General features: G+C 35.9%; 1 protein-coding gene across 2 annotated transcripts in view; it reads right to left on the bottom strand.

Annotated features, from left to right (window-relative positions):
* acap3a (ArfGAP with coiled-coil, ankyrin repeat and PH domains 3a) overlaps positions 1-27,276 on the bottom strand; it is a 68,053-nt gene that overhangs the window by 23,287 nt on the left and 17,490 nt on the right. For both annotated transcript variants that reach the window (XM_082146182.1, XM_082146183.1), the window contains exons 2-9: positions 16,351-16,408; positions 12,932-13,051; positions 10,642-10,695; positions 4,394-4,452; positions 3,412-3,595; positions 2,241-2,285; positions 2,063-2,158; positions 1,368-1,442 (exon numbers count right to left, since the gene is read on the bottom strand). In XM_082146182.1, the coding sequence (XP_082002308.1) occupies positions 1,368-1,442; positions 2,063-2,158; positions 2,241-2,285; positions 3,412-3,595; positions 4,394-4,452; positions 10,642-10,695; positions 12,932-13,051; positions 16,351-16,408 (691 nt within the window). The remainder of the gene's footprint in view (positions 1-1,367; positions 1,443-2,062; positions 2,159-2,240; positions 2,286-3,411; positions 3,596-4,393; positions 4,453-10,641; positions 10,696-12,931; positions 13,052-16,350; positions 16,409-27,276) is intronic.

The following is a 27,276-nucleotide window of genomic DNA, read 5'->3' as shown; positions in this document are numbered from 1 at the left end:
AATTAATAAAAAATACTTCAAGATATGGTGCAAAAAAGATGAATAAATAACCAATATCACACAAGCAAAAGTTCTGTTTTCCCGAATATCAGCACGTTTGCAAATGTGATAGTGATAAAGTTAATAGGCTATTAGGTGACTCACATTTTAGACACAATATTGTCTGTTTTTCCTCTATTTTACCAACAAAGCTAGTTCCAAACAGTAGAGCCAGAGCAACACACTGAAGGAATCTGCGTTTTTGAACGAATCGTTCGAATGAATAACTTGACGACTCACTCACTTCTTTGTCCCTGAATGAATCAGCCGTTTTGAACGAATCATTTGACTGAATGATTCAATGACTCACTTGTTAAGACAATGATTTGTCACCATCTACTGGCAGTTTTAGTATCATTTCAGTATAGCTGAGGGACTGAAGGACTAAGATCAATCTAGTTACGCTTTTTCACATATATCTGTTTGATATTAACTCAAGTCTGAGTTTAAATGTGCGTGGGACTCATTATACTGGAGCAAATATAATGTAGATATCTATCTGTAAATCTTTTTTGAACTAGGTGTCAGAAGCTGTCTGAAAACACAAGCAGAGCTGTCAGAGTTCTTGCCGAGAATCTTCTGAAGGAACTTCTATTTTCTGTTCGCCCAAAATATATCCACTTCCTGCCTGCTCAACATCATTAATAACTGGGACATTTGAGGACAGAAGATTTTTTTCTACTCCTGCCAGAAAAACTAAAGTACAAACACCGAAGGAGAAAGTATCCATAAAAATAACTCAGGGCTTTATTTAATCAAACATGAAAAAAAATAATCTTTAAATCAATATTCTTTTTTTACTTTTAGTTTTTTGAAAATGGAGAGAAAACATGAAAAACAAGAGGTTAGGGAAACGATGCAGGCAAGACGTGAGCCACCGTGGCTTTTTTCTTTGCAAAACTAGGTTAAATTCAAAGTAACCAAACTTTATTGTGCTACGAAAAGGAATTAGGAGTTAAGTCTTTAGTATTTTGACTAGTCCAATTAAAGCACGAATAATCCTCTATCACTAACTCCGTTTGAAGAATGCTAAACACTTAGCGTCTTTAACAGCCTAATTCTGGCATTAGACATGAGTCAACAGTGGTATTAGTCAGGGTATCTTTAAAAATAGTGGATATCAAGGTTTTTCTTTGCTATTTTTAAGGCTCCTAATTTTTTAAGGTCTCCTACAATAAGTTTACATGCATCCAAGGCCAAAAAACACTTATTTTTTATAATACAGGTACATATAATCTGCACTTTGATCTTTGAAACTATATTACACACACACTACATGAAAGGTAATGTCTGAAAAAGCTGTGAAAAGAGTGTGTGTCCGTTCTTACCCTCTGCTGAATCGTGGCATGTTTATGCTCCATTTCTCTCTTCTCCATCGCTGAATCAATCACCAGTTGATCAAGCTGTGACAAGATGAACAATCGGTCATCATAAGTTTGTTGTTGTCACGTATTTGTAAAGAAAACATGATCATGTTCATTCTGCAGGCATTGGTTGTCTGTCTGTGTCCATCGTAGCACTGCGCTTTCAGACGTGACGGTGAGTCTAGTACTAAAGTTAGTGATGTAACATGGTTTGTCGATGGACTAATTAGACAGAAATCAGATAGAGATCAGGCGCTTGTCGGTCTGAGGTGAATGTGTTTTAAACACACAACGCATTCCCAACTAAAAACAAGATTTGAACATTTGAATATCACAGTATTTGCTTCGTTTGAGGCTAGGTCGATGCTGAAGGATTCTTTTTCAGAGAATGACAATTGAATAGTCTTGTCTTGTCATGAAAAAATAGTTTTGAAATATTTTATACTTTTTTTGTTCAGTCGTAAATTTGCAAACAAAAACATTTGTGACCTTAAAATAAAATTAAAAAGGATTCAAATAATGTTATTAATATGACATTTCATGTAAATTAAATTTTTAATACATATTTATCGTTTTTATAAAATGCACATTTTGTGCAGCTTTATAAATTGTTAATCCACAACTGTCCACCAGCTCAATAGTGGCCATAGGGAGCTCACCTCAGCAGCCAGGGTCTTCATGTAGGGGTCGATCTCATCCAGGAGGTTGTAGCCTTGCTGATACAGGGAGTACTGCGCATGCATGAAGGATAACATCTGCAGAAACACATGCTGCAGAGTTCAGAACAAAACTATAGATTTACATATACCAGGATAAAAATACATCACTGATACTCACCGCATCTAAGATCTCAAATTTCTTTTTGGCTTGAAGGACATTGATCTATAGGGGGAAAAAGAGATATTTATAAAACACTCTTATGTTCATATCTATCTATCTATCTATCTATCTATCTATCTATCTATCTATCTATCTATCTATCTATCTATCTATCTATCTATCTATCTATCTAAAAACAATGCTAGCAAGAATGCAAGCTGTTATCAAGGCCAAATTACACCATATACAATATGTTTATTATGTTTATATGTGTGAATAAAGACTATTTAGTTGTTGCAGTTTGTTATTTGCCTAATAAATGACAATCACATTTTTAGTTTTAAACACGTTTTTGACAGATTCCTAAATTATTTGTGTTTTCTCTTTATTATGACAGGTGGTCATAATACATTTGTTAAGCACTGTATATATATAACTATTTTTTTAATCGTTTTTTTATAATAAGGTGGACGTTTTAAGCAATTAATACATACACATAGTACATAGTACATAGTACATACATACACACACACACACATATATATACATATACATTATATATAATGTTTCAATGGTACAAAGACCTTTTATATTTCAAAAGCTCAAGGAAAATTTGATTTCTCACATCATTTAAGTTCAACATTTACAAATACATTTATTAAAATCAAATTTTGTATCTGTTAACATCAGTTAATGCACTGACATGAACATTTCCATTAACATTATCAAAGGTTAATAAATGTTGTAAATCATACTGTCCATTGATAATTCATGTTGAAGTCAACATGAAATCAAAATTTACATTTTTTGGGGGGAATATGCAGTATTTATTATAAATGATGTATCCGTGCACATCATTACTTTCTTAAAATTCAAGTGCCCCTGTAATCTTTAATTAAAATGACTCTTGCAGTGACATCTCTTATCTTCTCTGATGACGTTTACTGCCGTGAGGGCGGGGCAACCTGTCACTCACATGAGATCAACCAATAGCAAAACACAACCATCCAATTAATTCCCCATGGACAAAATCAAGTTCCGCCCTACATTTTTCTTGTTCGAGAAGCCGTTTCACTCGGATATACGTCACAATAGGGAAGAACAGACTTTTGTAAGCTGACTTTAATGCACTAACTAATGCTGACAAATGATATGTTATTGTAAAGTGTTCAATATATATCGTTTCTACCTGAAGCACATAGTCCAGCGCGAGATGTCGGAAGCACTTGCGGGTGAAGTTGAGGGTGCTGGTGGCTTCCTCCACCTCGTGGGGTTTGTTTCGAGGTGCCTGTGCGTTCTTCACCTGTGCTATCTCCAGATCCTCCCTCACCTTATCAAAGTGCTTCTTCGTGTCCTTGAACTTACGCACGTCACTAAAAAAGTACAGACAGATATTCGTTAGATGGCTTGTAGTGGCCTAATGCTGATATGGAGGCTTCAGGTTTGATCCCAAGGAAATTAATAGGTTTTTGGGATGTCACTGATTTTTTTTTTTTTTGAAATTTTATTTTTGGTGAGCTATTCCTGTTCTAGCACTTTCAGGGTGAACCTGAGAGGCTTTTGTCCTTATTTTAACACAGTATCTCTGAAATATTAATATTATCTGAAAAAAGAAATTGCACATGACAGATCAGGTGGATCTAACAAAAGCTTCATATCGAAGTGATCTTCCTGAAATACCATTAGTTTTACCACATAAATCTTCCGCCCATTGCATTATCAGTGATCACCTGTGATGAATGAATAGGATCCTGCTCTCAAGAATCCCATTATCCTCCATGAGGACACATTAATTATTAATGAGCTCTAAAAGTCAGATCATTATTTATAATCACCCTGCGGGGAAGCACAATAATGAAAAAACCTTCCCCAGTGAGAAAATTTCAGAACAATTTTTTTACTTTACAAGGAATTATTACAATAGTATTGTTATCATTATTATTTGTTAGTCATATATAATTCTATAGCATATATAAGCTAGAGATTAAAGAGAAAAAAACACATTTAAATCACAATTTTCTCAGAAAAACTGCAATATGGTGCAGCCCTACCTACAGTAATAGTGACATTTAAAGTACAGGTTTAATATTGTGTCAACATGTGATGTATAAGTTCTTTAGAAGGGTACGTAACACCGCAATATGTGTTCAAATATAGTCCAGTACACTCACTCTTTCACAAAGTTGTGCAACTGCTGCTTCACTGATCTCTGGGCTTGATCAAACAGGATCTGAAAAACACAAAATAATACATATAAATAAATGTATCTTAGTTTGAGCCAATGGCATCCAAGTATCTCTTCATCAGACAGGCCTATTCTCTGAGAAACAACATTTATTAGGACATTTTCACCAGTCAACTTATATTAGTCCTTGAGTTAGGATTATTGTTAGACCAAAAACACACACAAATCACAGCAATGATTGATTACCCTGTGAAAAAAATGTGGTTGGGAGACACTTTTTGTGAATGTCGCATGTAATAATCCACTATGAACACTAGATGGCGCTCTTGCATTCGTTTAATGTGAGCTGTAGAGGATGTAAACCTGTGAGTGAGACCTCCCAACACACACACACACCATCATCATCCTCACACATCCCTGTGCCTCATTGAGATTCAGGCCGAGTCTCTGCGCAAGCACGTCTGAAGTGATCGCGTATGCCATGCTGCAGCGGAGGAGTAAAAATAGGTCACTCGGGCAGGGAGGGAGAGACATGAAAGAGGAGAAAGAAAGAAGGAAACAACAGAAAAACAAGAGAGGTGATGCAAGATACTTAGGATGTGGTTTAGTCACATCCACATCACCACAGAAGCTCCAGAGGGACATCAAGACTCATGATCCCAGATCTTTGAGTTCAACACTGCAGGAATACAGAAAGAATCTAAAGCTTTTTATGTTTGGGAAATATTCAGTATTTATTACTTCTGGACAGACTTTAATCTTGGTTAAAAGGTCGTTCTTCTATATAGACGGTTTCAGACCAAAATAATTTGGTTACATTTTTCACGTCGATCTGCCATTGTGGTACCAACGGTTTCAGAAAAGCTCGCCCCTAAATTACACGTAAAAACTAAATAAAAACTGATTTGACGCTTTAGATGTCGGTAAGACTGTTTCTTACCACTTAACTGGGCAACTCTCACTGAAAATAGGCAGAAAAAAGCTATAGGGCTTGAAAATATAATGTTAAAATATTATACAAAAGATGGAAATAATGGAAGACTTTTTTTTCACATTTTCAGTGATTATTTTTAGGGAAAAATTTATTTTCTTGCAGCTTTTCCTGAAAAAATTAAATAAATAAAAACTGCAAAACCTCTATTCATAATACAAACATAAATAATATGTATTATTTAAATAATATAATTCATAATAAAGTAATGCATTTCTCTCTCTCTCTCTCTCTCTCTCTCTCTCTCTCTCTCTCTCTCTCTCTCTCTAATGAATTTTGATAACATTAAATTAAAATGTATAAATGTATTAAATAATAAAATATGCATTTAAATAATACATAAATACATATATAAATATATAATATATAAATAAATAGGCTTTTTAAATGCTTTTTTATATAAATAGACTTTTCAAATAAATAGACTTTTGCACATTTTCAGTGGTTATTTGTGTGGAAAAATGACATTCAGCTTTTCCTAAGAAAAAAAACAACAACCTGAAGGCCTACTCTCCATAATGCAAACATAATCCCAAACAAATTTCATTTATTACCTCAGCACAAAATTACCATTACCACATTTTACTACAACAACACAAACCGGAAAATTATCAGAAATGTCAGTAGGGCTGTAAACCCAGATTCTGATGTAACGCCCCAGATGAACACAATTAAACTTCACTTCACTCGTTCCTATTGCGGGTCGGTTTATAGCGCTGTAAACTTCGGCAGGGCCCAAATAAGGTGCTTGGTGATGAAGGACGATGCTTTTGTGGTCCTTTGTGCCTCATGTCAAGGTTTACAGCCTCCCCTACGGTTAGGCAACAAATATCCCTCTATAAAACACAAGACTCTTTCTTTTAAATGCTCATCACTAAACTGAGCTCTAATAGATGTCAGCGGCTCATCCTGCATCCAAACGGCCTTTAAATGAAGCAGCAGGTTCTGGGAAACCGGGAACCCAACTCGCCGGTCTCGGGAGAAACACCCTGTGTGTGGTCCACTGACTGACATATCCAGGTTTAAAACATTGGCATGTGCTAAGTGAGTATTTAATCTGGGCTCTGTGTGAGATCACAGATACTAGCATCACAACTGCATACTAAAAAAAGAAAATAATAATAATAATAATAATAATAATAAATATAAATATACATTTTTAAATACATTAATATTATATTAATTATCCCCAAAATAAATGTTTTTATTATTAATAACATATTGTTTAAATAACATATTTCATGTATTACATAATGTATAATGTATAATCTATATTTATATTTGATACCAGAAATTTTATTAATACAATATAAATAAATGTAACATTTGTTATTTGAATAAAATAATAAAGAACACACACACAAATATACTGTATGTATGTAATATTAATTAAATGTTGATAACAGAAATAATGAAATATATTTTTTAATAAAGTTAATAAAATAGAAATATATTTTGATCAATTAAATTAATCCAATATACATGTATACAATTTATATCATTTAAATAATAAAATATATATTATGCATAAATACAATATAAATATAAATAAATAAGTACTAAATATAATAATAAATAATTAAATAACAATTCTTTTTATTATTATTGTTTAAATAAAATATATTTCATTTATTACATATATAATGTATAATATATATTTAATTTTTATAACAAATTTAATTAATACAACATTAATAAATGTAACATTTGTTATTTAAATTTATATATATACATATATTTTATATATTTCATATATATATATATAAAATATATGTATATATATATAAATACATGTATACATTTATTATTTTGGAAAAAAGTCATAAATAATTTAATTAATAAAAGTTAATAAAATATAAAGCTATTTTGATCAATTAAATTAATACAATATAAATGTATAATTTCTATAATTTATTTAAATAATATTTAAATACAATATAAATAAATAGTATTAAATATTATAATATAAATATAATTAATAAATAAATAAAAACAACAAAAATTATTATTATTATTATTATTATTCAATTAATGGTTATTTAATGTATAGTGGGTAATAGGTTACTGTCCCATTTTGTTTTCCTCCTGGTCTTGTATTGTTATTCTGAACATATCTAAATGTCAAGAGTGTATGAATATGCTGAATAATATCCAGACTAGGCTTTACTGTCACATGTGCTCTTCCTGAGCTAAATTCCCCACTGTATTTCATCTCTGCACACAACATATGGCTATACCCAAAACAAAGGTTAACTGTACCCACAATGCTAAATGTCAAGTAACCACACTGATGTCACACGGGTTAGGGGCTTTACTCTCTGCATGAGATTTAGGAGAATCTGTAAGAAGCTCATTAAATACTTCTAATGTGCAAAAAGCCCTTTATTCCCTCTCCAATCACTTTCACCCGCTTTCCATACAATCCCTGTATTGGACAGTTCAATTCAGGAAAGGTTCTTATGATAAAACTTCCCAAAAAACTCCCTAGCTCCCCCTCTTTCTTTCTAAAACCCCCATCTTCACATACCGGTACTATTGCAGCATTTTATTGTGGATTTTCCAGTTTGAATAATTTCCTGTCCAGAAGTCAGGTAAATCCCGGTAATTCCATTATCTGTGTTCTGACGCAGAAAAAAAAAAGACCATACAGGAACATTAAAATTACCTTACTAGCAATATACAAAGTTCATGATCGATCTGGAAATACATTCTGAGATAATGGCTGTTCAGTATGGACAATTTTTTTTTTTTTTTTATAAAGAAAAAAAAAAAAAAAAAAAAATCGCAAATTATTTCGTTATAAGAAACCAAATTCATACAATATAAATGAAGTTATAGATTTACTATTTAAATAATAAAATATGCATTATTTAAATGTGTAATGTGTAAATGAGTTCTGTAATAATGGCTGTTCATTATGGACAAAAAATATTTAGTTATATTTTAAAATAACTAATAATAAAAATCACACTTTTTACAATAATATATTACCATATCGGTCTCAATTGCAGCTTTTAATTTTTTATTCATAAAAAAATAGTTACCATAAATAAACAAAGAAGGAAAGAAAGAAGGACAAAAAAGCAAGAAAACTTTAGATGAAATAAGAAAAAGTTTATAATCTGCGTTTATGACTGTTGTATGATAAAGAACACGTATGACCATGGCCTAACACGCAGTGGGGTTAAGCAGAAGCTGTGTACAGTTGATATGGAAGGTTGTTACGTGCCTGTTGTCTCACTGTAAGTGCTCTTGTGCACTGAGGCGTGTGTTTGTCTTTCTGCATCCATTTATATAAGTGACCCTCAAGCGTTGATGTTTATACCTCACTGCACACACTGCTCAGGTGCTGCCCAACACACACACACACACACACACACACACACACACACACACACACACACACACACACACACACACACACACACACACACACACACACACACACACACACACACACACACACACACACACACACACACCATCATAGCCGGTCCTCAGATGACCTTGCCCATTAACCTCGTTTGTGATGTCATTTCCCCATGTGGCTCTGCTGGCCTCTGAACAGTCCCTCTCTAAAAGACACACTTCTCAAGACAGCACATCAAACGCTCAGTGGGTTCACAGAGTACAGGAAAAGAATACGCTTATAGAACAGACAAATGGGTGTCAGAAACTAACAATAGTCACTTCCAACTGAAACACATGCCAGCTGAACCTTTCAACAGCAAAACGAGACATAATTACTCAGCCTAATTAATTGTTCCGCATGATTCTTCATTGTCTTTATTGATTCAGCAAAGAACCTCTCATCCAATTTTGGCTGAAAAGGGTTTTTGAGTAAAGCTGGAAGATTATTTGTAGATTAATAACATTATTGTTGCATTACATACACTCATACATTATATACCTAGAAGTTCTTCAGATCAGCATACTAATTTATCATGTTTGGAAAGGAATCTGAACATAGTTGATTCAAAACGTTAATGTTTGTGTTGAATAAACGCAATTATAATAAATATAATTATATTTAAAAATAAATATAATTATGTTTAAAATATTTAATTATATTATAATATAATTATAAATATATAATAATATTGATAAATATTATAGTATTTTTGTAAAAATTTTATTTGAATAATTTGTATGTATATATATATATATATATATATATATAGAGAGAGAGAGAGAGAGAGAGAGAGAGAGATAGTATTAATTATATCAATTTGATAAATTATATAGTTAAAAATATAATAATAATAATATATATATATATAAATATATGTATATATATATATATATATATATATATATATATGTAACAATATTTTATTGATCTACAAATAATATTGTTTATATAGTAAAAAAATATAATAATAATAAATAATATGTATATGTATATATATGTAACAATATGTTATTAATCTACAAATACTATTATAGCTTTACTCAAGAACCCTTTACAGCGAAAATTGCAACAATTAATATATTTTGTCATTTATATGTAAATATAATAAAATGTCAATAAATACAAATTTCATTCTATTACTTTAGTGTTCGTGTGTGTGTGTGTGTGTGTGTGTGTGTGTGTGTGTGTGTGTGTGTGTGTGTATATATAATGAGGATATAAAATAGTCTTATTAATTTTTTAAAAGGAACAAGAAAATGCTTCCCATACTGTATTTTTTGCTGTCGATGTCAAAGGCTGTGTATCTTACACCAATACAAAATTCTATGTCTTGGTACAGTAGAAGCCAAATTAGGCAGATGCCAACATAAATAGGTTGTGTGACACTCTTTTATCCTGAAACTAAAATATTAATAAATGTTAGCATCTGATCCCCAAGGACATTTCTGATTGCTTTTGCACAATTGTGTTGCTGTTTTGCATCATCAATTGATGCCAAATGCAAAATGTAGGGCCTGAAGCAAAAAAAAGCTGAGACTCTAGATATTGTCTCTTATGACCAGGAAAGACGCTCACAACAACAGACAGAGCATCATATATGATTTACATCCAACTTGATGAAAAACAAGGATCATTCATGATTCACAGCATCATAGGTCAATTATTCACACACATTACAACCAGGGCACCTTTACTAGAACAGAGCGACACATGATGGAGAACACATTAACATTTCATAATATGATGACACTATGAGGTGGTCCCAGTGGACCTGTCCCACAGTCAATCATATGAAGAGAAAGAAATGAGAAAAAAAAAACCCGAGACGCACCATGTGATAGTTGACGATCTCCTGCAAACTCTCGCCACATTTTTCCAGGCAATCCTGTTGAAGACAAGAAAAGGTCACAATCCGCAAAATTCAAACAATGTTTTCATTTTCAAGATGTTATGATCAAAATTAATTGAGTTATACTGGTAATGTCAAATCGCATGTTTATTCTCGTATCATCATTGATTAATATTCTTCCGACAAGGAAAACTAGCCCTGCTGAGTGTGCAACAGGCTTTTGTCGAAATGGAAACGTAATTGTGGGGCTGACTTGATGTTTTTACAGTGGAAAATGCAAATAGCAGCAGGTTTTAATAAGATGCTCAACATTAGTCAGCTGGGTACAAGAGAAGAGAAGCCAAAAAGACTCTTAATAGCATTTACAGATGGCGGCAATGAGTCTAACCCTATTGGCACAGCTGAGAGAGAACGGCGAGAGTACAGGAGCCCCGGCCTGCTGCTTTCTGACTGAATCCATGTCTAATCAAGGTCAATGAGTGTCTGAGACACTGAAAACAGCAGCCTGACGCCCTCATGCCTGCCAGTAAAGAGCTCACAATTAAAAGCAGACGTGTGTAGGGTTGAGAATGTAGAAAGAAAAAAAATACTTGAAATTGAACGATTTGTGGAGTACAGTTTTGATAACTTCTTGAATGTCTCTGTTGTTTTGTTTCAAGTGCCACTGCAAAAGAATATGATGAAAAAGAAATATTGAGCACTATGAATTTCCCTGCTTAAATCTCCTCAATGGTTTCAGACAATAAGGTCCGATTCATGGATGAATGACCCTTGTGAGACCGTTCTTTTTAATGAATCCGAATCGGTCCAAAAGACTCAAGAATATTAAACTTGTGAGTTATTGGACTGAATCAGCCTAATGACTCATTCACTTTGTCACAGAGTTACAAATTTTGGAAGATTCTGAACTTTTTGGATAAATGGTAGGTCTACTTTAAAAACAAAATAATACATAAAAAATAAACAATAAAAGTAATATATATTAAATAAGAAAATAATAATAAATAAAAATAAATAAAATGTAATATATAATAAATATTAAAATGAAAAAATAATAAATAAATAAAAAGTTTAATAAAATAATAGTATAATTTTATATAATTTAAATAGTATTGTTTTTGTGTAGTGTTTTGTGTAGTATGAAGTTACCAATAACAACCATAAAGGTTCTAAAAGAATCATTAAAGGGGACCTATTATGCCCCTATTTACAAGATGTAATATAAGTCTCTTAATAATTAACCATGTTGTAAATGGCCATTTCTGAGCTGAAGCAATAATATGCTGTTTTCATGCCTGTATCTTTAAATGCAAATGAGCTGCTGCTTCCCGCCCCGCTGTCCAGAAGAGGGCGGAGCCTTTACAGCTTGTGCCTCGGATACCCTGCCAAAAACTAACAAATAACTGTTTGGTTTTGATAATAATCATTGCAGTTGTTCGTCATCATTAAAGTATTTATTATTTGCATGCATTTTAAAGCCATATCAGTTTATCTTCTGATATGATTTTCTGAGCACACGCACAGAAAGCTGGCTGTCAGACGGCGCGTCCCATGAGTATTAAACTAAGTTCTCTTTTGTGTCTTATTGCGCTTAAACTATCAAATACACACAAGGTTTTGTCAAAAACACACAAAGTTCACATAAACACAGTTGGTTATGCCTTCGACTGTAAACAGCAGGGAAAGAAATCGCATGTGTATATTAGATCTGTGTATTGAAGTGACAGCATACAGTACCTACTGCTGCATATGCTGTTAATATGAATCGAACAACAAAAGAAAAACAGAAAATCCCTCACTCCTCTTGACTGAATAACTTTAGTAGCTTTAATAAGAATACATTTCTTACTTGAATGCTGCTGTTAAAATCTCTGGCGAGGAGATAAACATGGCAGACTGTGTACAGCTCCCTCAGGGGCGGAGCTAAGCTAATAGGGCAGATTCCATTCCAGTCGTGGGCGGGGCCTGTTTCAATGTGACGTCACATTGGAGCACATTCCTGATTGGCTCATTTTGCGACAGTTTCAAGTTTATGGGGAAAATAACAAACGGAGTGGATGGATGCACAAACTGCGGACCAGGCCCGGACTGGCCATCGGGAGCACCGGGAGCCCTGCTGCGCACACATTATTATTATTATGTGAATTTTGCATAATAGGTTCCCTTTAATGGAATCATTAGGAATCAGATTTCCTCACACTTCTCATTCCTACCCTCGTGATCAGAACTGACAGAAAGCCGAGTGCGTGACATGTCCATATTCAAATATTACCGATATCATCTGGTCCTTCTTGCACTGCTGGGATAGGTCACGGATGCCGTTGATAAAGAGCTTGTTGGCGGTGACGTACGCTTTCCCAGCTTCAATCATACCACCACACAGCTTCACCAGCTATTAAAGAAAAACAGAGAGAGGAAGGAGTTAACATAAGACACAATAAACCATCCATACATAAAATGTGTTTTAGTGAATCAGCAGAAACCTTTAAGACTTAATAAAATCATAACCTCGACTGTGCTGGCACAGCAGAATATTAAAACCTCTTGATATTTTGCAGCATTACACAATTGTTTGAGGAAATATTTACAATGTTGAGAGCGTGACATTATATTCTCTTATGTGCACTGCATATTAAATATATTAAAGAAATCCTAAATATATTTATTATTTTATATAGTGTTATTATTTTCAAAAGTGTTTTTGCATTCTTCTTTATAGTTCATATTTTTTTTGTAAATATTACATTTTTAAATGTTAATGAAAGTTTTTATTTATAATACTATTAGAAGTTCATATTTTTGTTAGTGTTTTTGTGGGGATTATTCTGATTGGCTGTCATTGTTTTATCGTTCATCAGCTAAAAAATTTAATAAAAACAAAAACGTTCTGAAAGTGATTCCAACGATATTGTTTCTTAGTGCCGTTATTGTTATAGTTGTGGTGTGAACTTAACAATTCTTTTATGTTTAGAACGATTTAGAACTATATCTTTATAGTTATGGTTATTGTTCTTGGTGTGAACGGGCCATAACACAAAATATTTCTTAAAATCACACAAACACAGACAGAACAGGTGCGGCCTCATCTGTGCGGTAATTCTTCTCACTAATGTGCCAATTACTAGATCCCACATGTAAAGGCCAAGGCAAAAATTTCCCACTTTCGCACATGCCACAAATCCCCTGACTCCGCGGAGGGCTTTCACATGTGGTTGTGTGTTTGTTTTATGCCTGATGGGACGCATTCTCAGATGGGCTCCATGTGTCTGTCGCAGCATAAGGAGTCTGACACGAACCAGAGGACAAAGCTGAGTTCCCCTTTTTCACGAATCGTTCATTTCTTCTGTATTTTATCTTCCTCTTTCTTCCCTCAGGTGTTGTTTCGATTACGTCCACACACTCTGAAAACTTGACAATATCGGCTTGGGAAAATCTCTTAATTTCCCACACTCTCCCCATGAGTCAAACTAACAAACACAGAGAGGCCTTGTTCTACACAGCTGCCGAACAGACCCGCAGACTCGACGTCTGAACAGCCAGACGCAAGAACTAACAAGAAATTGTCATGCAAAAATGGATCGAAATGCAGGATGCATTACTGTTGTTCAGTTTGTGAGTAAGAATGCAAATGTTAGTTTCCTAAAAATAATTAGTATATGCATGTGTGATTCTTGTGTAATGGTCTCATTCATGTGTGTTAAGCATTACTGTTTTTAAGCACAATGATGCAGAGAGATGAATTGGCTTTCTCTCGTGCTGTTTGTTGTTGTTTGCTGTTTCCATGCATTTTAATTACAACAACATGCAACTTTTGATCATTTCATCAGGCTCAGCAAAATAACAGCTTCACCGCAGACTGTAATGATCCAGACCCATGATTTCTCTCAAGAAGTCAAAATGAAGAGGGATCTTCTTGTTTTCTAACCAGTTTTAGCATTATTAGAACTTTTTATAATTGACCAAAATAATTGTATATTAGAATATATAATCTATTATATCTATTATAATCTATGAGAATATATAATCTTTATCCCTGTAAAGATGCTTTGAAACAATCTGTATTGTATAAAGCACTATATAAATAAAAATTACTTTATGATTGACATGATGACATAAATGATTTTGTCATTGAAGATTTCTTAAATATCTCGTCTTGTTCTCGTGAACCCAATATCGTGTATCGTTCCGTCTCGTGAGCTAAGTGTATCGTCACACCCCTAATATATACATACATGCATATATACATACATGCATACTAAAGAAGGCTTTTAAACCTCTAATAATGACACGCATGCAATCTGGATTGACAGCCTTCACTCGAGGACTTCAGGAACAGATGGAGATCACAAGCATTAGAGAAACGTGCTTAGTGACATCTGTGAGAAGATGAACACTTCTTCCTCAAAGATTATTTCATCTTCATCTACTCACGCAAACTATGTGTGCAAGTGCATCTGTATGGGTAGTTGACAAATAACATGAACATGATATTATTATATATTTGTATGATATTTTTATGATATTTTTAGATTTAAAATGTATATGATTGTATAAGGGAATATATGAAGTTCAAGGCACTGACACTTGCTTACAGATCTGTCACAGGCTCAGCTCCGTCCTACTTTCACTCACTCCTACAAGTCTACATCCCTACCAGAAGCCTTCGATCGGTGAACGAGCGATGTCTCGTGGTCCCATCACAGAGAGCCAAAAAAATCACTTTCCAGAACATTCTCATTCACAGTTCCATGCTGGTGGAATGATCTCCCCACCGGCATCCGGAATGCAGAATCCATGACAACATTCAAAAAAGAGCTAAAAACTCTTCTCTTCCGTGAGCACTTAACCTCATAATTTTTTTATTTTTTTTATTTATATATATATGTATATATTCCTGTAAATTCTCGCTTATCGGGCTTATGCTACTCTGAATAATGCCTGAACTTCGTATTTTGAGCACTTCTTGCGTTGTTTTTGCCTCTTCACGATGACTTGCTTAATTAAGTCCCAATTTGTAAGTCGCTTTGGACAAAAGCGTCTGCTAAATGACTAAATGTAAAATGTAAATGTATATTGTGTATATAACTGTAGATAAACTTGTCAACATTACTTGCAATATTTTTTTATTAATATGAGACCAATGTAATTAATATAAGGCCAATTTGATTAATATTAAATTACTATGAAAAGATCAGAAAATCTACATGCAAAATATAATAAAATAAAATAAAATATAATAAAATGTCAACTGCCCAAAGGCTAGTGTATTGAGAGCATTAGACTAGACTTTAGAATTACATTATTAGATCTTCCCGTAAATAAGGTCCAGCCATCTTTACGGCATTACCATCACTATACGCTAATCCAGAACGCCCCACTAATCTCAGTGAGATAAACCACAAAAGTTTCTCTGCGCACGCTCTTTCTGCTCTCTAATGACGAAACGCACTGCTTTCTGCTTTCTCTGCTGGATTTGCACCAACATTTGCACATATGTGATGATCCGTAAAGCCTGAGGTTGACCGTTTGACCTTGTTATAGAAGCGTGTGATGTCAGTGTTTGGCTACAGAGGTCTTGGAGGGTATTAGATGTGATTTCCAACAAAGGAATAAGCTGTGTTTTACAAATGCGTGCCCTAAATGCGCTCAAATGGGGTTAGAAGGTCAAGTGACCGCTTTAAAGCATCTTACCTTATCAAGCTTGGCTTCGATCTCCACCACCTCCGTCTCCACCTCATCAATATTTGCCCTGGAACACAAAAAAGATGATGACGTGAATTATTTTGGCCCGACAATTGTATTTTGATGAATGACACAGCAAGGGAACAGATTAACAGCAGATTTCATAGGATCTACATTTCATCTGTAGATCGTATAAGCTCTAAATAATTGCCGAGAATTTAAATGTTTAGGATATCATACCGCCATTCAAATCTTGCTATATCTGCAGTTTATAGTATGCATACTGTGCGCAGCATGCACATTTCACCCAGATGACAACTACAGTACATTATCTACAGTGTGTAAGTATACAACAGAGCACACCGCTTGCAAAACTCAATCCCACAATGCAATGCAAAGCGCATTTGTATTGTTGAATAAACAGAAAATAATCAACCCTGATTTGTAACATTTCTTTCTTGAATTTTCTTTAGATAAAAATATACAAATAATTATTTAACTGGACTGCCAAATGAAACTGAAACAAAAAAAACTAATTAAATTATTTTAATTCAGAAGATGATAACTGGACACCACTTGCGGCAATATGAGTCCATTTGACAAAAATGTAGCATAAAACACTCCTTGAGGAATAATCCCTGCTGTTTACGTTACTAGTACTGTATGTACACAATTAAAAAACATTAAGTCAGAAGCGTCTGAACGATGTTCTCTTACCAGTGGATTTTTAAGTATGTGCTTTTTTAAAGCTATTACCCACAAAGGAAGAGGCAGACTTCTCCAGATTAAAAAAACAAGCCTGAAACTGCTAAAGCATTATGTTAGTATGTTAGTATGAATGAAACCTAAACCAGTTAGTATGAACCAAAAAAGTGAATGTGAAAAAAGCGAACTATGTTCTGTCAATCTGGCATACACTTCTGCTTCACGCTCAAAATACATACTATCCCATAGCCAGTGAAGTACACACTTTAGTGCATATTATGAGTATGCGAATAGGCAGACATTGTGTGACTTTATGGAGTTTCTAAGTAGTAAAAAAGGTAGCTCCGACATGTAAAAACATCCAAAATGGCAGCAGCTATAAAAGTCTTTTAATCTAGTAATTATGGTCATCCTTACGAGACCTGAACACATCATTATTCTCAGCAACTGACCAATCAGATCTGGCCTTTTCAGAAGGGCCAAAATGACAAAGTGCCATCACCGCCCTCTTCCAGTCTTCCAGGGTGAGAAAGGCTTTTCCTCTGAACTCTGAGGCCGTTTGACACCCTCAGGCTTTATGTTAATATTTAACTGAAATATTTTGGACTATTACAGTCAGCTGATCTCGCTGTGCTCTGCATGTGATGCGTTTAGGAGAGGCTGCAGTGATGCACGTGCTCTCTATTTAGAGCAGAAGCAATTGTGCCTTGAGTACGGAAACACGCACACACACACATACACACTTGTGTGTGTCACACACGATCGGTTAATGGATGCCGCCCCTATTGTTCTTCCTCTCTCTTGTGGTCCCTAGGCCGTGGCGATACAAGTGTATCACAGCCCAGCCAAAAGAAAGACTGGAGATGCACTGCCACTTTCTGTTTCATAAGGAAAAAGCATAATATTTTGATTTATGCTGAAAAATAATTTATCATAATATTTTTTTCTTTATGTTAAAGTTCCCCAATTATGCGATTTAAAGTTTTGGAGGTCTTCTACAACAGGTTTACATGCATCAAAGTTCAAAAAACATTTTTCAATATTTCACAAAGGACTCGTTGGATGATTCAGTCTTTCTAAACAACTCCTTTCCGTGAGCCTACTCTGCTCTGATTGGCCAGACGGCCCTGTCTGTTGTGATTGGTCGACCGCTTACAGCGTGTGTCGGAAACAAAACACCCATTATCATATCTGAACTTCAGCTCCGGAGGCTTCCTAAAGCTCAGTGACTGTAAACACTGTAAAGACAGTAACGATTGCGTCGATTTTACCATATCAATCCGAGCGCGAGTCCGATGATGAAACATTGGAAGAAATAGTTATTCAACCTGAACCTCCATTGCTAGGACGACTCGAGCAGGACGTTTCTCAGTGATACGCTACTCAGTTTGAGGTACATTATGGGATGTTGCAACTGTAATTCCTCACCATTAGTGTATGTCCATCAACAAACCGATGTATAAAATGTGTAAAACATAGAGAACAAACAGATGCATCCCCTAAACTTACATTAAACCACCTAGCAAGCACCCTAGTGACCAAACAACAATGCACTAAAATCAACTCTGAATACCTTAGCAATTACACAGCAGCAACCATCCACAACCCCTATATCTTGGCAGTCAGTTTAGCACATGCAAACATTTCTTCTCAAAATGTAAAAAAAAAAAATCTAGTTCCCATTGTTCCATCATACACTGGTATACACACAACATACACTGTTTACTCTTTGAATTCCATAGTTTAGAATAGTTTTTGTTCATTCTTTGTATAACCTGCTCCATAATAAAGTCTGTTTTTATCCCTACAAAAACATTTGCTCATTCTGGGATTCCTGCCCTGACAACAAACCCAAGTCCAGCTTATATAACGTCTCACAACTTGATGAAGTTCATCTGGACTGCGGTGAGCTCATGAGACGGAGGCTTGCATCTGTCTGACCTCCTGATGCGTTTCCTGGGTGGAGGGAGGCACAGCTGTTCTCCCACTCGCTCCCCCTCACCCTCCACCATGCCAGCTCACTGCACATGGCACTCCCAGGATGGATGCGCATGTTGCCCCCCCGGGCCTGTAACCATGGCAACCGCTGTGGGGGCCGGCCCCACATTTACAAACCCTGTTAGGTCTGACTTGCTTTTCGTTTAACCATCACTTGATCTTGCAAATGAAGAGAATGCAAAGACAATAAGTCACAATAAGACAATAAAACCCACCCTACTTGAATATTGTGTTTTATATGGAAAAGCATCACATTATAAAAGTTAAGTGCATCGTGCATGCCATATATTATATTTAAAACATTGTATAATTTAAACACACGCACGCAGATCTGCACTGAACTGAAGACTGTTTAATATAACACACATCAGTGCTGTTGTAGGTTGAGATGCTGAACCAGCAGAGACATGTTTGCGTCTGGCTTAGTGACTACGACAAGCTGCCTTCACATACTCTAGCAGGGCCTGGCTCTGTTTACCCACACAAACCCGTCTACAATACTGAAAACCAGACAAAAGAAGAACAAGCTTTGTTTATATCAAGACTCAGACAGCTCTGTCTATGTAATGAATTTCGTGAAAAGGCTTAAAACAGCATTATTGTCTAGTCCTACTGACTGTCGGTGTGTTTTTGCATGAGTGAACTGTATTATTGACCTTGGCACATTTGCCAGAAGGTACCAGCCGAAAGGGGCACAACCCTCATCAGCCGGGGAGACCACCGTAATGAGAGAAACACTCCAGGGTCCACTATCAAGCGTCTCGCTAAAAACAGCTGGGAACAACATCCACTGTTAGTAATGGTTTCCGCCACTGTATTCTCTCAGAAACATATCACACTTCCGAGGGAATATTTTCACAACAGCGATATTGAATGCACGCCTTAGCAAAAACAGATTTGTTAAAAGGGTCTCCATTCAGATTCGGTCATCGTGGGGGTCTGATGATGACATCATTGGGCTGAGTATTGATTTATTGATTGCTCTGAGTGTTATAGTGGAGACTGGCCTTTTGTAACAGAGTATTTGAGTGAGTCATTCAGGGAGAAGTGTGTGTGTGTGTGTGTGTGTGTGTGTGTGTGTGTGTGTGTGTGTGTGTGTGTGTGTGTGTGTGTGTGTGTGTGTGTGTGTGTGTGTGTGTCAGTATGTTTATTCTTAGACTGCACGCCTCTTAGTGCCCCGTCTGGACCTTTTATATTCAGTAAAAGCCTTAATTCTCCTGCAGCCTCCATCTATGCGGCCACTACCCAGAAACAGAGCAAAACTTGCATCAGCTGCAGGGTGCAGAGGAATTGAATTATAATGCACTGTGAAACGCCATTAATGCTACTTTATTAATCCTAATACAGATTCTGTGAATATCACAATGTTTTAATGTGCTTTTTGTTTGACTTAGGCGTCTTACATTACAGACACTGCAGTATTGAGTCAGTAGAAAGGTCTCTTTAATGTCGTAAGTTATTGTAGATGTGATCTTAATTGTCTGTCTTAAGAACTGTTCCACAGGTGCATGTGCAATAATTGTTTTTGGTTCATTAAACACGCGTGAAGAACATTAATTGAACTCTTATTTGGATTTTACAAAATTATCTTTAAAACATTATCCTGAAAAAAGCACATTTCTTCTTAGCACATTCTTGCTCGAACTGTGCCGAAAAATAAGTGCTGATTATACATAACATTTAAAAAAAATTTACAAGCATATTTTGAATCATTGATGGCCAATGATGGCCAAAAAAACATAACTAGATCAGAGTAATTGAATTCTAATGCACTTCAATATGCTAGTAATGTGCTTCATTAATTCAAAGACAAATTATGTGATGGTGATTTAATGCGATTTTTTAACAGTATGGTAAAAATGACTAATGTTTAACTAGATTTTTTAACATTTTGAATGAAATGTCACCGAATTCATGGCCAGTCATAAAAAAAGAGAAAAACTTGAATCATTGTGGCCTATGTGTAGAATAACTGAATTAATAAATCAAAGAAATATTCTGTGAATACCATAATAGTTTAAATGCACATTTTGTTTGTAAATGTTGTTTGTATCGTTATATTGGAACATACAAAAAAAACACTTGGTTGAGGAGTATGGAAAACATGCCTTGATTATTTTTTAAATAGATTTTTAATGCATTTAAACTAATTCCTTTAAACATTTTGAATCAGTTAAGTAGCCATTTATGGCCACTGACCAAACAACAACAACAAAGCTTCATTAACGTGGTCAGTGAGCAGAATAACTTAATTAATAATGGCATGGGGGTCGTATAGATTTTTTTTTTTTTACATACTCTTGGTTGAAAAGTATGGGAAAAATGCATTGAACAAATTCGCATAGTCTAATAATGGTTTTAATGCACGTTCTGTTTGGTCATTAAGTTAAACTGTGCCAGTTCGCTTAAATTAAATTCAAAGACAAGTTCATACAAATGCATACAAATTGTGTACGCAAGATAAGATACAGGAAGTGTAATGACTGTATATTATCCCCTTAAACATCTATCAGTGATGCTACTTCTCTTCCTTAAAGCTGCATTACTCGCTGCGTTTGTGTTTGTTTTGCAATTCAGGTCTGGTTTTATTCTCTTGCAAGAGTGGGACGTCTCCTAAAAAGCCACAGACAGATTTAACCCAAGCGGGCTTCCTTTCTAGCCTGCTTTATGGGTGTGTGGCGTGTGTCGGACGAGCCAAAAGCAGACAGGGTCGTCCAGCTCATTGGAGATGTCAGCTCTCAGACGTCTCTGGGCGAAAGCGTGTTGATTTTGGAGGGGTCAGCGTGCAGTCAAGCATCAAAAATGTGTCATGAGCAAAAGAGCCCACCCGGACCCCTCCTCATCCCAGACCCTGCGAGGCCACCACAGCCAGATACGATGAGTTATCTGTGTTTAACAGTGTTCTGGCAGGGCAAAGTGAACCCAGCTGGCGTGTGCGTGCAAACAATTCCCTAATCTCCGCTCCGAAACCCGCCTGCGTGGATCTTGTGTGAGAAAACACGGCGGTCCTCGCTTTATCAGATGCTTTCCCGCCCAAATTCTGTTCCCGCCTGAGCGGTGATGTCACAAAACGTTCTCCAGACGTTCTGAGGTGCTAATGCGTCCAGGACCCAGGGGGGGTGTGGGAGTTTTAACTAATGTGGACGTCCAGGGAAACATTCTTACAGGTCAGAGCAGATGGAGATCAGATTGCCGTGAAGCCGACACTCCTGACAACACAAACATCATGACTCATTCAATGATTCAACTCAATATGATACACACCTGAACTGTGTGGGAAACTACTTTAAAACAGAGATTTTTGAGATAAATACATTAATAAATAATAATAATACTAAACTAGGGTATGTATGGACTTATCTAACTCTGGGGGATACGGTGAATAAGCTAAAGTCCCAAAAAAGTCGGCGTGTTCCTTTAAGTGCATTCAGAGCTACAGATTGCAGCAAATGATTCAGCTCTCAAAGGTCAGCTGACATCAGCTGGGATAGACAGCACCCCCACAACCCCACACAGCTCACAGTGTGTTTTCTGAAAGTTTCGAGATATCTTCACAGCCGTCGCTGGAGGAATGTTCTAGCACCAACCTCAGAGCACGACTGGCAGAAAGATCAGGGTCACTTCCGGTCGCCCAGCCACTGAACACCAGACCACAGTGGGAATGCCAATACTGGGATCTGTTGTGTGGCATGATTCAAGATGGGAATGTCTTTAAAGAAAAAGTTGTAGCTCAAATAACACAATGTTCTCTACATAAGCTTCATTACAACCCCATTTTGTCTTGATATGACCAGAGGAAATGAGAGAAAAAGGACACAAAAGAGTGAATCTCTGCAGCAGGGGCGTGAAATCACTTCCTTCCTGGAGTCCACATCCATGGCATATCTGCATCAGGAGATAAAGCCCTGACACGGATCATATGGAATATTCTGCAGAGATAATTACAAACCAACCCGACCATCATGCCACCAAATCAATGGCACAAAACTCAGTAGATTGGGTCATCGGAGAGGACAACTACTGTATGAAGAAATCAGTTTGCCTTAAGACTATTTTACAATTATTCATTTAGCAGACACTTTTTTTCCAGAGCATATTACAAATGAGAAATATAACAAGCAATTTATAAAGCAAAAATCCCATTCATTCTGGAGTTGATTTTTAACAATAACTTATAAACATGTAAAGACAAACCTACTGTGAGCTAGAAGATTGTAAATGTGTTTAATGAAGCCATGAGCCTACATCATTTCAACTTCTTGAAAAACTACATTACCCATGATGCCGTAGAGAAATCTCAACCATTCAGAGAATCAAACAAGCAAATCATGCCTTTAGTGATTGACAGGTCCTACACTCAATATACTTAAATATTTGTGTGTGTATAAAATAATCTTTAAAATCAACAGTTTTAAAATTTCTCTATTCATTTAATTGTTGTTTTACGGGATTGTAGTTCTTTCCTCCACTAAAGCTATTTAGTTCACAATCTTGTATACCTTCTAGTTTTATTCTCAAATACTTTTTTGCTTTAAATCTAAATTTGTAGTGTTGTAATTCACATCGTAGCTGGTTGGAAAACTTGTCATGCCTGGTTAAGACATAATGCAACAGTTTACTTTTCACATAACCAAAGAAATTTCCAGAAATATTAAACCAAAACTGCGACAGAGAGACGGCTCAAACTGAAACACACTGATAAAAAAGTGGTGCAATAAATTCTTTGCACTTTCTGTTTAATATCAAAACAACTGATACAAAAATAAACCAATGAGCTATTTGAGCTATTTCCATTCGAAGCAATGGATACTATGCAAGTAATGCACTGAAATAGCCAGTAACTGCAGGCCACCAATGGGCTTTGATGCAGCCAAAGATCCCACCGTGACCCGTTGACTCCACTCTGACCTCTGACCCCTGGAGGAGAGCAGCTGCCCTAGCCATCCCTCATCATGACTAGAGAATAAACAGAGATGTTCATAGACAGTCTTACCTCACACAAGCAAAAGACCCTTTAATAACACTTCAGCAGAGACTGAGAAGTATTTACACAGTCAGTCTATATTACAAAGGTAAATTCAAGTCTGCAAACAGAGAGGGAATGTGTCAAATGGATTTACTGAGTCAATATAAAATAAACATGTGTTTCAGAGCTTATGTAGAAAGAAAATATATAGGTTTCATTTCTGTGGCGTCTGTAGTGGTTAAAAAACAATAAAACCGGTTCCACAAAAGAAGCAAAGTTCAGCCAACAACAGATATAGTCTAAAACCAGTGTCAAAAAGAATCCCATCACGTTCTGATTCTGTTAAGAGTAAAAATGTACTCATAAAAAGACATTTATTGATTCATAAATTTCCAAATACATTCCACATAGGAGGAAAATGTCTCTGCTCTCCTACAGTTCTCCCCAAAAAGAAAATCTTGTGAAATTCAGGATTTTCAAACTCCAAAAACGCTGGAAAATACAAAAAAAAAAGCACCTTAAAAATAGTCCATACAACTTGTGCACTATATTATAATAAATAAATAAAAATAAGTTATATTTAAATATGCTTTCTTGTCCTTTTGGGAGCGTAACAGTCCTGTCTCCATTCACTTCCATTGTATGGAAATTAGCAGCATGAACATTATGCTAAACATCTAATTTTGTGTTCCACAGAAGTAAGTCAAACTGGAATGAAATGAGGGTGAAAAAATGATGACAGAACTTTCTTATAACTTTAAATGTCCAATAGTTTATGGCTTTTCTCCACACATTAACATTCATGAGATGTAGTGATGTAGTCTTTCTCAGAAAGTTGTTAGGAACCAAAAAATTAATAAATTGCCAAACTTTTAATTTGCTCTTCATCACTTTCAAGTTTTAATTTTGGTTGGCTGAAGAAAAAAAAGAAAAGAAAAATCCCAGATTTCTTATTTCTTTAACAAACTGTTTATTGTTACTCTGTCTCTATCAGTGTTGACAGGCTGTTAGCATAAGTTGTTATCCAAGTATTCTTTGTCGTGGTCTAGTGGGATCGGCGCTAACGCTGGGGCTTATGGGTGAGTTTAAGCCTGAGTGGAGGAAGGACGGGGCCATTAGGTCACTGGCTCGGGTCTCGTGAGTTTGAGAGAGGCGGACGCCAGCCGGCCTCGCAGACCTGACCCAGAGCATCCTTCCTGAGCTGTGAATTAGCGTCATTTTCCACTGTTTTTTAATAATCACACACTTTGGTAACTGCAATGTCAGCAAACTATTATGTAATTAACGGATGTTACGGATGAGAAACGACATTAGCGGATGACCAAATTGATGGACAAAGTGGATTTTTATAGTCCTAAAAAAACAGGAAAGAGAAAAAATAAAATACAACAAAATACATCAAGCTCAGTTTCACAGGGACATGTCACATGTGTCATGTATGTCCCAAATTTCTTCATATTCGACATTGACTTTATGAATGACAGCAATTATATAAAAAAAAATAAAAAAATTACATCAATATAACTCGATGTCATCCATCTCCAACATCAACCGATACTTTATTAACTATTTTAATATATTTTATGACAATGATGACAGAGACAGACAGATAGATACAAAATCATAATTATAAAAATATTCCATAACTCTGTTAAACGTAATGTTTAAATATGTCAGTGCCATTTGTTTTGGCACATTTATTAAAGCTTAAATGCCCTAATTGAACTAAGGCCTAATCCTGGCTTAACCTAAGCCCTGTCTGTGAAATCAGGCCTTTGTGTCACAGTATAGGTTTTAACCGCCAAGTCTGTTCTGAATCAGTTTTAGCAACTTTTGGACAGTGTCCTCCAGCTTTTTACAGGATTCATTTCCAGGAAGAAAAAAAACCTCCCCATGTCTGGTATGTTGTTCCAGAGCCCGTCTAAACTACAAGTGCAGCCCACAAAAATGTAAGATTTCTCCACATCAACCGGAGCCAAGACTGCTGCAGCGTCAAGAGATTATTTTATGTGCGATTTTTCTTTTTTTCTTTTCGTGAAGGGTCGGAATCGGCATCATATATCCTCATTCCTTCTTTTTCATTGAGTTCGCTCTCGATTACAGGGGTGTCCAAACCTGCTCCCGGAGGGCCACTGTCCTGCAGAGTTAAGCTCCAACCCACCTCAACCTGCATGGAAGTTTCTAGTATGCCAAGTAAGAGCTTGATTAGTTGGTTCGGGTTGGTTGGGGGTTTGGAGCTGAACTCTGCAGGACAGTGGCCCTGCAGGAGCAGGATTGGACCGAGACTGAGAGCTGGATTGAGAGTTGGGAGTCTCTTTTGTCCCTCACCCCAACAGTGACACATTGTGAGGCGATCCTCAATCCGTCTCAGCCCAGCCAGGCGGACTCTGTCTGTGTGTCTCTTCGCATCTCCGTTCACATTTTTGCACGCTGGAGTCACAACAGACCACCCTGAGCTAATATAAACCAGTCCGGCTAGCCAAGACGCTTCACATCCTGAACACTCACTGTCTGCCCTCCGTCTTCGCTCCTGGACCAACATTCGCGTCCGATATTTCACTACATAACGTCCTTGCCCCTAGTGTTATGTCTAGCTGTCATGAAGATCGTACATTCCTGATATTCCAAGTTGCTTGAAATTGTAATGCAAAAAAAAAAAATAAATGAGACAGGCTTAATCTAAGAAATGCTCTGTAAGGAATGTGCGCCGAGCGCTTGTCTATAGTTGTGGGACTCAGTAGCGGGAACAGAATGTATGGCAGTATTGTGTGAGAACTAAATACGTGACCTGAAAGGGTTAATTATACCACTTCCTCCCCACCGTGGCAGTCTTTGTTCGGTTGCTGGGCTTCATGTCTGAAGTGTCTGTTCCCCAGGGGCTGTGAACTAATGGCAGGCCACACGCAAAGAGCTGTTATACAGCAAACACCAAAGCCTCCCTTCAATTTACACCCGCCTAAACCGAGACCCCTAAGGAACTGTGGGAGATAAGACTACAACTTCAAGTCAAAGATTTTTTTTGGACAAATGATTTTTTATGTGCACATAAATCACCATATCCTGGCAGTTTTATTCATTATAATATTATATTCATTGTATTGTACATAATGTGTTCTCATTTATTGATTATATTAATCTTTTTAAACAAATGTATATTTGTATATTAGGGGTGTAACGGTATACACAGAAGTCACGGTTCAGTACGTATCTCAGTTTTGGGTAAACAGAATGCACTCTTGCAAAAGAGTATTTAATATTTGGTCACA

Source organism: Leuciscus leuciscus (assembly GCF_965113295.1).
Source record: "Leuciscus leuciscus genome assembly, chromosome: 18".
Lineage (NCBI taxonomy): Eukaryota > Metazoa > Chordata > Actinopteri > Cypriniformes > Leuciscidae > Leuciscus > Leuciscus leuciscus.
Note: the sequence above shows the minus strand (reverse complement) of the source record. Positions and strands in the feature narration are given on the sequence as shown.